The 13,221-nt window shown below is 38.7% G+C and overlaps 1 protein-coding gene across 1 annotated transcript in view; it reads right to left on the minus strand.

The window, feature by feature from the left end:
- Positions 1 to 6,771: 6,771 nt before the first annotated feature.
- The window catches only part of Ofcc1 (orofacial cleft 1 candidate 1), a 286,130-nt gene continuing 279,680 nt past the window's right edge, over positions 6,772 to 13,221 (minus strand). Inside the window, exons 18-19 of the mRNA NM_172143.2 lie at positions 8,858 to 8,997; positions 6,772 to 6,806 (exon numbers count right to left, since the gene is read on the minus strand). Coding sequence (NP_742155.2) covers positions 6,779 to 6,806; positions 8,858 to 8,997 — 168 coding nt within the window. The 3' untranslated portion in view covers positions 6,772 to 6,778. The remainder of the gene's footprint in view (positions 6,807 to 8,857; positions 8,998 to 13,221) is intronic.

The following is a 13,221-nucleotide window of genomic DNA, read 5'->3' on the forward strand; positions in this document are numbered from 1 at the left end:
ACAGGCTCCAAGGAAGCAGCTCTAATTTGCTTCTTATTGCTGGGATAACACACTGATCAAAAGTGCCTTGGGCAGGAAAGGGCTTAGGCTAGCTTACAGGATATGGCCCATCATCTAGCAAGCCTAGACAGGAGCACAAGGCAGGAATCTAGAGGCAGTGGCTGAAGCAGAGACTGAGACTGGCTCCCCATGGCCTTCTCAGTTACCTTTCCCTCACATAGCGCATGATCACCTGCCCAGAGGTAGCAATACCTACAGGAGAGGTAGCAATACAGTGGTCCGGGCTCTCCCAATAAAAAAAATTATTAATTAAGAGAAGATCCAGGCAGGCCAACAGGGCAATCCGATCGAGGCCATTTTTTCAGTGGGGGGGACCCTTTTTCCAGGCAACTCTTGTTTGTGTTAAGGTAACAAAAGCTAATCAGCTATTCTGCCTAGAATCTCACAGACCAACAGAGCTGCTTAGAAGATACTCAGATGACTTGAGCCTCCTGAAATGCTGACATCCCCCGCCCCCAATCTGTGGAACTGCTTGCAAGTCCTGTAGTGCTCTCTAGGGTTCCAGCTTTCCTCAACTGTCACCCACGGTGGGGTGCATTTTAGTGATGCAGCTGTCTTTGTGTTATTTCTGCTCCTGTAACTAACCCCTCACCCATATTCCTCTAAGCAACCCCAATAAAACTTATTTATTCGCCCAGTTGGACTTTGAGAATATCCTTACTTTGGTCTGCCTTTAATTCTTGATCTGTGGTGAGTAAATATTTGTTGACATCTCTCCAGGAACAGTGTCGCATAATATACCCAAAGGGTCATGTGTTAAAGACTTTGTCTTTAGCTTGGCACTATTGGGATGGGATGGTAGATGCTTCAATAGGCCCTCCATATGATCCAGGTCAGGGTTAAATACCCAGAAACCTCTATACCCTACCACAGACATATTTGTTCATCTGTGTTTACCATTGTATCATTCAAAATAGATAGGAACTCTCAAGCTGTCCATCAATAAGAGAAAGGACAATGAAAATGTGATATGCATATATAATGGAATTCTATACAACTGTAAAGAATGAAATCATGAAATTTTGAGAAAGACTGATGGATCCACCAAGTATTATTGTAAAGGATGCAGAAATTCAGACTCAGAAAGAAAAATTTCACATCTTCTCTTCTAATGTGTACCCTAGATTATTATATGTGTGAGCATATTTTATACACACACACACACACACACACACACACATATATATATATATACACACACACATACATATATGTGGGCAGAAATGACTATGTATATAGGATATGAAACAAATATGGAGACTGCCAGAGGAGATAAGGACGTATTGAAAAAAGAGGGGTAAAGGAATATAACAGTAAATTATGAAGGAGGCTGGAGTTGGGCTAATACAAGTTTGTTCAGAGGAATGGAAGAGAAGATGGCAGAGAATCAACAAAATAAGTTATGTTTGAAAAATGCTATAGTAAAATCAAATACAGTGTATGTTGACTAATTTTTAAAAATAAGCAATAAAAACGAATCTCACATGGTAGAAGGTGTTCCTGTTAGGTATGGGTTCTGAAAAGATATTGGAAAACTAACCCTATTCTTTTTGCCCAGCCACGAGGTGAACGACTGTGCTCTTCTGGGAATTATGCACCATGATGTGTTGCTTTGTCGTGGACCCAAAAGCAAGAAGGCCCACAGACTATGGGCAGAAACAGAACAGACCTTTTCTCTTTATAAGTTGACTGGCTTAGGTACTTGTTACAGTAATAGAAAGCTGACCAGTACAGTGGCCAACTCCTATAGTCATTAGTAGTTCACAGCTACTCTAGTTTCTGTGTAAGAGGATGGCCTGTTCAAGCTTACCTACACAGTTGAAGTTGGAATCAGGCAACCTGCTTGGACAAATATTAAATGAATTAAACTAGTAATAAGGTGAATCCAGACAAAATATATTATGTGCATGTAAGAAAATGTTATAATGAAACACATTGCAATATATAATTATCATATCGTAATATGTGTAATATGCAAGTGGAAGTTTAAGGTCAAATTAATTCTCCAAATGATGCATTCTTCAGCCTAGGTCCAGGAGGGTGACAGTGACACAGTGCAAAGCTTCCTCCTTGATGAGGAGGCAGCATGGCAGAACCTTTGCTACTTACTGCAAGGCACTGAATTTTGGGTGGTGCTTGTTACTACCCTGTCATCTACCAGGTTGACATAGGATAATACCAAAACTCTGACTCAAGCAAATGGAAAATTGATTGCCCATCAACTGGGTTGCATGAGAATGTGGAGAAAGAAGTTTAGAGAGGAAAATGGTTTGTCAGGTTGACCTTGTTTTAATTGAAATGTTTACTCAACTGGAGCTGTCTGTTAGACACTTGAAAATTGTATTTAAAGTTTTTCTATCAGTATCAGGGCTAGAAACCTAAATTCAAACAATTGTGTTTTACTCATGTCTTTTGCTACTGCCACAGATCACCCTAGACTGGATAATTTGCAAAGAATAGCAATTAATTTCGGGAGTCTCTACTAGTCCCTGGCAGCTGGTTGTTCATCCAAACAAAGAAGATCCAAAGGTCACCTGCTGTAATCCCCCTGCCTCACCCCAATGCACAAGCAATGAAACTAGCCTCTTTCTGCATAGCAGTGCGCCAGCTGTAGGAAGTGATATGTTCAACAGGCATTAGTCATGGTAATTGCCCCAACTTTCCCAGGGAAGTACGCTGCCCATTCATTACTAGTGTATGGACCTGTGGAAAAGTATAGCAGACTTGGGAAGAGATAGAAAAATATGATACAATCACAGTGTCCTTGCAGGGTAAATGAAATAAGAAGACAGGATATGACTACCTGAAAGCCCCGAAGGTCCCTTGAGAGCTGCAGTCAGGATTTTAAAGTCAAATTCATGCCAATGTCCATTTCTCTACAGCTGCATTTAATTGCGTGGGAGTGGGCACAAATTAGGCCCAGGTGGCTCCAGCAGGGCTGTGGTTTTTTCAAGTGATAAGAGGAAATGAGTGGTGAGAGAAACAGGAGCCATGGAAACAGGGAGGGAAGGCAGTGCGCTACCACAGGAATGAAGCCAAGTGAGAGGGAGGACACAAAACGGCTAAGAGGGAGAAAGGGAAATGGCCTATGAGGGGAGAGGCCATGGGCTGGGGAGATGAGACATGGAAAACAGTAGGGGTATTACTTGGAAACAACGGATTCTGTCTGTCTGTCAATCATCTATCCAAAATCTATCTAACACCTATATCTATCTATCATCTATCTATATATTTTTATCTATCAATCAATTGATGTATCTATTTTCATCTCTATCAATTATCTATTTATCTATCATCTCTATCTATCATCCATATCTATCTATTATCATATCTATCATCTATCTATATATTTTTATCTATCAATCAATTGATGAATCTATTTTCATCTCTATCAATTTTCTATCATCTATCATCTGTCATATCTATCTATATCTATGATCAATCAATGTAACTATTTTCATCTCTATCAATCATCTATTTATCATCTATATCTATTTATCATCTGTATCTATCATCTATATCTATCATCTATCTCTCATCTATATCTATTGTCTATTTTTACCTATGTATCAATTGATGTATCTATTTTCATGTCTACCAATTATGTATGTATGTATGTATGTATGTATGTATGTATGTATCTATCTATCTATCTATCTATCTATCTATCTGCAGCATCAAGTCTGCCCTCTGAATCCAGCTACAGTTGACTCTGCACGTGTTTTCCACTCTTGGGAATCCTTCCTCCTCCTGATTTCCTTTTGGTTCATCACCCTGCTGCTTGCTTGCAGGCTTTTCCGTTCTTTATAGATTTCTACTTCAAGCTCATAGAAGAGTTTTCTCTACAATGGTCTAGAATAGCATTTGGAGCATTCCTCTTGGGCAGGTGGTGTTGAAAAGTACAATGCAACTTTTAATTTTACAAGTGATACCATGGGACTTTGTTCTCTCTTCAGTGGTTTTCACACACAAACCACTTGTCTCAGAGAGGATTATAAAAGCATCATGACCTAATCCTGAAATATTTAGAAAATATGGGATGGTATTAGAAATAAATTAAAAATATCAGTTGTACCGTGTCAATACCAAGTAGCTAATCTTAATATACCTGTGTGCCTTTTGGATTCTTTCTATAGAAAAACATTTTTATAAGAGGAATCAAAGTATATCTGTCCCAAATGATGTTTTTGCATACTGTATACCAAATATTTCCTCAAGTTACTATTTATTAACTGAACATATGACTTTAATGGCTACCTAATATTACATTTATTTTGCTCCATATATCTTTTCCACTGCTATGAAAACTTACAAGATAGACTCAAAAATAGAAAAACAGTGTGTGATGATCCTTCAGACATCTGTGACTAGGTCCAGTATTCATCTTTGATGTGCTCAATTCTGTTTGTTGATTTCCCCCATGTTGCCAGCAAATCGTCCTGAGTGGAATTCATTTAATTCATTTAATGACCAGGTAGTCCTGGTTTATCAGTGAACTACATAGGCTGAATGAATCGACACAAACACGAGAAGACTTAAAACTGTCATGAATGAAACACACGATTCTAGTGGGGAAAGATACTCTAAATGTGCCTCTTATATAACAGAAGTGACATTTGAAAATAGCAGGGAAATGGTTTAATTTAAGACATCATGCTAAGATAACAGAAAACTCTACCACCACACACAATTAAACAATTAATAATCTTGGTATAATTTAGCAATATGAAGTACTGCCAATGTTTTTACTGAAGTCAGTAAATAGTTATTACTATAAAACAAAAAGAAAGACAAATACACGAACGGTGAATTTTTGTTATAATGTAACATTAAGAGTATTTATAGAAAGATTGTTTTAACTTTTTTATAAGAAAGTATTTTCTTCACTGTACGTCAGTAGCCAGTGTCATTTTCTTCAACCATTTATGTACCTGTCAACCCTGTGTCTGTCACAAAAAAAGAAAGTCTATGTGAACTGTGCTGGATTAAAAGCAAATATTTTAGATTAAAAAAAAACAAGCAAACAAGCCTGCTTCCTGTTACTTAGTCAGAGGCTCCTGAGTCATGGGTCCGACTTTCCCCATTGCCACCGGGCTTACCTGGTGTTGTCAGCGGCTCTCGAGAGGTCCTGGAAACCAATGAAAGTCATTTCAAACCATTGGGAGGATTTTGTAAAACTTACCATTGGAAATAATCACCTTTCCTATCTCCAGGAGAATTTCAAGTTCAGCAAGCTGACCAGCTGGAAATGACGTCACGGCTGGGCATGCTTCACATAAGTGTGAACCTCGGAGTGTGAGGACTCGTAATGACTGAAGTGTTTAGGAAATGCTACTTAGAAGACATCTTGGACAGACATTCACAAAACAGAGATGCTACAGAGGCATCAAAGCCATTCCTTCTATTTATCCAAGCTCTATTAGCTGATTTATCTAATAAAAGTGAGGACCAAGGAAGAGTGGAAACACAGCTTTCCATCACAAGTGTTCATGCTGAGATCATTGAAGTGGGAAGTAATTTGATTTTAATGCTGTGCGTAACACTTAGCACCGTGCTTAACTAAAGGAAGAAAATCGCTCATTTTTCATCTTCTTCCTTAGCTGACACGTTGTGTGATCTATCTATTGTTACTGAACTTAAGACAAAGAGCATATAATGTTGTCACTTTTATTCATATTTTTATTCCTTTACGGAACGACGTTCCAAATAATCTGCTCAAGCAATAAGGGCGCATTGGTAATAATAAAAGAGATTTTTATTTATAGTTTCTAATTATAATTCAATCCGTAGTGTGACAAAAAGATCAAATTAAAGAACAATTAGTACATGTCTCTACGAAAAGGAGAGTCTAGTGAAATCACAGAAAATATATGCATAACTTATAGATACTATTTTGCTAATACAGTCTTGAAAAATTAATTATTAGCATCATAAATTATCCTCAGTAGGCTAAAGGAGAGAAAAAAAAAAGACACCCTGACGACTCAATTTACAGATATATAGTCCCCTAGAAACCTATCTTTAATTTTGAAATAGTCCTTTGAACTGTATATAAATATGTACTCTTTCCTAAGGGCACTGTGTCTGCCGCATTAGAGCTCAGCTCTGCAGAGCATCTGTTTGCAAATATGAGTCTCGTCTCTCTATAGCCACAGAATCATTAACTATAGTTCATAAAGGACCACAAAAGATAGAGGCATCTAGATAGAGGCTCCCATCCTTCTCCTCTCTTTTCCTTGTGAACTGGACCGAACACCAACATCCTCAGCAAGTAAAAAAATTAAGTAATTTTTTTTCAATACCCATGCAAATGTACTGCTTAGCCATGATGTTGACAGCATCAGATTTTTATTTCATTACTCTGTTGCATGACACAATGTGCACAAGCATCAGAAATGTTCTTTTTAATAAGAGGGGAGAACTCGAGGGAGGCATTCGCATGAATCTTTACCACAGACCTATATAAATAAGCACAGCATCAACAAAGCTTTACACAAACACAAGGCTGAACATCTACTCCTGAATGTCCAGTAACATTCATGTAAAGGTAAGGAAAGCAAAATAAAAAAACAACAGAAGCGAAATATTCTACAGACTCCCACTTGAAAATAACAAAACCCACACTTTGCAACAATGCATTGGGTGATGCTGTGTAGCTTAAGGAGAAGTATATTCCCAGTGCCCGTTGGAGGACAGAAACTATGGTCCTTAATTATGCTCATTTTTCCACTCGGGTTAATGATCTCCTAAAAGAAACAGAAAAGGAAAAAGAAGTAACAATCGATTGATTGCTGATATCTTCTATTCATTTAGGTCACTGTCTTAAAATTCATTAAGAATACAAATAAGAGGAGTTCGAAGCATCTGTTTGTCTTTTCATCCAATACGATGCACTATTACTAACCAAGTGTAGCAGCAAATAAAGCAGAGAATTATCCTTGCCCTCACTGGGTTTAAATTTTAGTGAGATCTTCTCAGGCAGAAATGTCAAGCCAACAGCATTTTAACTCAGGTAAGCCAGTGGATGCTCAGTGTAAAGATGCCATGGTGTCTTTAAAACTGAATTTATTTGACTCATCACCTTGACCTAATAATTGAATGAAATATACTTGCAGATGCAAACATCTACATACATATAAATGTCTTTCTGCTCAGATTATTTTCTTCAGATACGTGTTTACCACACAATTTAATTTAACATGTCTAGATCATTCGGGGGCTGCTCTCGCCTTCTACATACCCGACAAAGACCCGGATCCAGCCTCACCCTGCTAACTTCCTCACATCTCTTTAAAGCTGAAAATCTCTACTGAGCCTCTGCATTTCACCCCCACCTCTGTTCTAGTTTCTGTTAATAGAAGGATACAGTTGAAAAAGTTCTGTTTGAGGCAGTGTCTGTGCTCATAGGAAGAGTAAATGTTCGTGGTCTGTATACACAGCTGTCATGTCACTGTGGGCATGCACATCTGGTTAGTCAGGGATATCAACGGGGATATTGGTAGTAGCAGAAGAGAGTGAGGGGGTCAGTGACAGGCAGGGATATGTAAGTATCTGCAAGAAGAAACCACTTGCCTACAAAGAGCAGATATGATTTCAACTACATTTAAGTGAGTATTTATTAGCTTTTGTGCAGTACTAAGAATATCTCCTAGTTTTTACATAGATGAGATATATTGACAGACATATGAACATGTGCTAGCTGGCCACTGAGGCTAAGAATTGCAGTGTATATGATAGGCTTGACAACAGGGAGTGCTAAGTGTAATCCTTATTGTAAATTTCTTATGTGAGAATAATGTTGGCCTGCTAGTTAGACAATAACTGGTACAGGGACTAACAACAAAACAAAACAAACAAACAAACAAACAAAAACCCCAAAAACAACAACAACAACAAAACCGCCAGCAGAATCAGATACATAAACATGGTTTCTCACTATAAGCATCAATCTTGCCCTTTGTAAATTACATTGTCTTCTATGTGGAACATGTACTTTTAATTTCTCAACCTTCCTTATAGATGCCAAGGAAGAACACAGGGCTGGATACCCACTGCACTCATTACTATGTGAAGAAGTCAAGGATTGATCACTATTCATGTGATACCAAACCCCAGTCCAAACTTTCGGTTGAAATAGAAAATGAGAAAAGAATACAGGAAGAAGAAAAGATATTGTACACAGAATAAAAAGGAAGGATGCTGTTTGCTCAATTTTGAGAGTTGAAGTAAATTGCAAAAGCCCCAATCCAAGTCACCCAGATGGGGCATGGTTGCTGTTGTCCTAGAAAATAAAATATTAACTATTCATGTCAACTCATTTATGAGACTAGGAATATTTGTTGTTGATATTTAATTCCCCCCCCTAAAGTTCCTTCCATGAAAAAAGTGTCAAATTTTTCAGCTGAAAGGTGTTTTTTCAGTGAAAAAATTTAAGGAGAGGGACTTTTTAGGCATGTTTAATCAACATCCTGTAGATACTTCCCTTATTCTGACTACATGAAAAACAAGCAAATGGAAACACCAAGAAAAACAAAAGCCACTTCCAAGTATGCTAACAATGTCACCCCATCTCTCCTCAAAGCTCAAAGCTTAGCACCTCCTTCTGTGTCAGCAACCACTATCCATGATCTACTCTTAAAGAGTATGCACCACAAGGCACTGGCATGGGAGAAAAAGTTGAACTTCACCCCCTCAGTGAGAAACGGTGGAAATAAGAAGAAGCTGACTCAGGGCTCCTTCTGGGCGAGTATCATCAGAGATAGTGATGACCCAATGCTCAATCAATAGAGAAAAATACCTTTTATGCTCAGAGACTTCTTTCTCTTGGTAAGAAGCAAAGATTTCTCTCTGCACAGTGTCCATTTCTCTTATGTGTTCCTCAATAGCGGTGATCACTTCACTGGGGACAAATCTCAAGGCACTGATGTCACCAAACACCTAAAGGGTATTGAAAAGATGAATAAGCAATTCAATAGAATGGTAAAGGGTACTATCTACTTTTTCCATTATTCCCTGGAGGAAGGGAAGCTGGATCTTGGAAACCCCTACATGGACACTGTTGTCCTAACCAAAAGCTTAGATTTCATAGTCCAGTACATTTCTAACCTTTGCAACAATTTTATAATGGCCTGACAAAGAATACAGTGAAACAGGAAACAATGCAGTGTAGATATAAAGAGTGACTTTTCTAATCTTCTGAAGCCAAAACTGTATACATCAAAAACAGAAACAGTCTTGAGGGCTAGGGAATTAGCTCAATGGTTAAGAGTACTTTTTCTTGCAGAAAACCCAAGTTCTGTTTCAAGTACCCACATATAATGATGGATATAGTTTAAGGGGATCTGATTCCCTCTTCTGGCACTCATGGGCTTTACATCCACACAGTGCATAGCATATACAGACATGCACACACACACACACACACACACACACACACACACACACACACATTCCTCTAAGGAACAGAGATTAATATTCACGTGGGAGGGAAGTTGTTGTCCTTGGAGATATTTTTGTAGACATAAGACTGACTGATCCTTCAACATAACTCCCATATACACAGTTTGAGTATATTCCTTGACTGTCTATCATAATCACCAAGGTCCCTGCCTTCATGTATATCCTGCATTTTGAGTGTATCTTGTACTTCCAAGCATTGTGCTGAAGGCTTATATTCCCCCAAAGTTGATCACTTTATGAAAAGTTGGTCCATTGCAGCAAAGCAGGGAGCCACAACTATAGATCAACTTGGTAAATTAAATGAATTACTCTGGATAGCAATGAGGACATCTGTTTATCAGACAAGCTCTTCTTTGGTAGCAGGAACTATTTTCTCTTTCTAGAACAACTCTTCCATCCTCTAATGAGCTCATGAATCATGCAGCTAGCCAGTCATTATGCCTCTTTCCAGGGTAGGCGAATGGGAGGTAGGGTGATTGAAATTCCAGGAAGAGGAATCTTACTTCTTAGAGTGAGCCTTAGGAAGGAGAAAAGATGGGATGACGTAACACACAGAGAAAATATTTTCAGCCAGAACAGATTAAAAAGAGAAGGGGTTTGACTTTGGCATCCAGATTCAGCTAATCCATCAAGCAGCTACAGCAATTCCACTTTTATTTAACTTAATAAATTCTTTCATGACTAAGGAGACATAGATTGGATATTTGGCCCTTTCCCTGATTTTCCTGTTTTATGTAATCTTTCTTGCTCAGCCCACTCACTGCGTAAGTGACCTACAGCTACCTGAAATTAAACCCTTTCCCTTCACTGTCTACCAACCTCATTTTAAAAATCTATCTATCTATCTATCTATCTATCTATCTATCTATCTATCTATCTATCTATCTACCTATCTATTTGATTGGTCAATTGGTTGGTTTTTCGAAACGTGGTTTCTCTGTGTAGTGCTGGTTGTCCTAGAACTTACTTTTTAGACCAAGCTAATCTTGAACTCAGAGATTCACCTGCCTCTGTCTCTGCCTCTGCCTCCCAAATGCCAGGATTAAAGGCGTGTGCCACCACTGCCTGGCACCTGTGATTTTTCTTACCCTGTGGTATAAGTCACAGCTCTCACCTCACAGAGAGTAAAGGACAGTTTCCTTTAAGTTACATGTGCGTATGTGTGTGATGTGCATGTGTGTCTGCCTGTAATCCCAGCACTTGCTAGACAAAGATTGGTGCTCCCTGGAACAAGGTAACTAGGTAAGCTAGCTAAATTGGCAAACTTTGGGCTCAAGTGAGAGAGACCCTGCTTCAGTACTAGAGCAGACACTTCACTTTCACACTGGTCTCCAAGTACATGTGCCCACACACATGGTGGTCACAGCATTAGGAAGGATGGAAGGAAGTGATAGTGGTAGTGATATTATTTGCTGCAGGTTTAAGAACCCTGGCTCCTATCTGGATAATTCCTACTTGGGGTCCTAGACCACCAACTGTAGATTTTGAGTTATCCACGTTCTTCTAATTGGCTCTGACAATTACAGATGCTCTGATAGCCCTTGTTAAGGCTGCCAGGTAAAGTACCCAAACACACTTGTATAAAGTGCTGGACATGCACAGGCGAGGTACAAGCTGCCAGGTTTAAGGGAGAGAGAATAAAAATGTAACTAGCCAGGACCACACCTGCTAAAGAAACATTTTGGTGTCATTTCAGGACTGGCTCAGCCTAAGGACACTTTGTTTCCCATTAACTGCAATGTGACCACAGAGAGATCTTAGTCTGCGTTTTAATTTGTATCGTTTCTACCATTATTTATTTCACTCAAATGTCCTAGTCAAAAACATGTTACGAATGCTATAGTTACATGCATTCCTTAATGAATTCTGTAGACTGATAGGAAAAAAATGTCTCCGGAAAACCAAACACATTATACAAAACACTTTAAAAATGAGGAGAAAAAGAAAAAAACAAAACAAAACAAAACAAAACAAAAACAAAATGGCAAGCTCTATCAAATTAGGGAGCACCTATCAAAGGTAAAATGGGGTGGGCCACCACAGGGTGTAATACCATGATAGTTTGTATTTCAAACAGTGTAATCTGAGTGAGCCAAAGAGAGTATAGTTTCTGTGGTTGTATAAAAAACAAAACCAAACAAACCATCAAGAAGACAAAAATGCTGAGTGGCTATTTCCTTCTCTGCAGTTTTGGTTATATGTGTGCTCATATTTCTGCTAGGCAGGTATGCATATAGGTGCATATACATCACGCACATGAACATCTATGCATTTCCTACCCTTTGACCCAGTAAATCTATGTTCAGGATACACCTTTTCAAAATAATGTGGGTCACTAGTGAAAATAGCAAAGAACAGTTCCCTCAATTCTACTCACCCATAAAAGTAACAGCCGAAAAATATGACAAAATATATCAGAATTAAACTTTCCAGAGGAAATCTTATTCCAATCTACAGTGTGACTGAAGCTACAGCCTCATGAACCCTGGACTTGGGTTCTGCAGTCTGGTGTTAATGCTTCTGATTGTGAACTAACAAAATCCAGTCGCAGATACTGCCTTAGGACCACCAGGCAGTGTCCGAGGGCTCTTGCAAACACACAGAGCTGTTGGTCAATGGAGACAGCATGACAGTCCATCCACCCAAGCTCCTTCTGTCTTTTGCTCAAAGCAGGACTGGTCCTCCTTGGTAGAAAGAAGTGTCTGCATGTCTTAAGGAATTACTGACTAAGCAGTCTTTTTGCAGGGAGTTAGCTAAGTGCTTGCTGGTAAGAGGAGGCATATCCCTAAATCTGAACTGGAAAAAATGAAGTTGGCATTATTTATGATGGAGTTCTTGGGATGGATTATTTCAAAAATGCCTAAAACATGTGATACTGATAAAGCTTCAAAAGACATGATAATCATAGGCAAGAACAAAGAATTAAATAGTAAAGGTATTCAGCACATGAATTTCAATTTCATTTTTCTACTGAATATGGGACTTCTGTATTCCAAACCCAGTTTGCTGTCTATAGGAAGATGGTAGTGTTTGGAGGCCCAGGTAAATTACAGACGGCTCTACAAGCCGGAAATCAGCAGGCACTTGCTGCTCAGCAGTTCAAAGAGTCCGTTCAAATTAGGCTAAATAATGAATCTGCAAATCTGGAAATAATCGGCACTCTCTATGTTACAAGTGGAATCGCTAATTCAGAAGAAGAAAGCTTGCATTGTGATGAAGTAGAGCACTCAAATGACCCAGCAAAGGACACACCCTTGCCCCTCACTCACTGAGGTGGGCAGAGGTGCCTCTTGGTAGAGGTGCCTGGGCCAACCATCACAGCTGCCAAAATTAAAAGCCACAGTCCTTTCATTTTTTGCAAGAGTACACTCTCCTTGGTTGGGAAATATTCAAGGTTCTTAAGATTAAATATCTGAATATTGCTTCTGAAGGAGCAGCTGTCGCTTTAAATCTAAAGTCTAGTTTGTTTACTGGTTGTATTTAAATCCTTTAGAAAATGACACAAAATAGCAATAAAATCATTGTAAGTATTCTACAGGGTAATATAAATGCCCCTTGGTTACACTGTACATATCTTTATACATAATTCTAGTTTATTTTCCTCATGATTATGTTAAATATGTAAAAAGCCTTTTCTCATAAAGGTAAAAGCACTAGATGCTTCCACGTTGTAATTCAGCATTAGTGTCAAGATTGCTTCAG

The sequence above is a fragment of the Mus musculus genome, chromosome 13 (assembly GCF_000001635.26).
Source record: "Mus musculus strain C57BL/6J chromosome 13, GRCm38.p6 C57BL/6J".
Classification (NCBI taxonomy): Eukaryota; Metazoa; Chordata; class Mammalia; order Rodentia; family Muridae; genus Mus; species Mus musculus.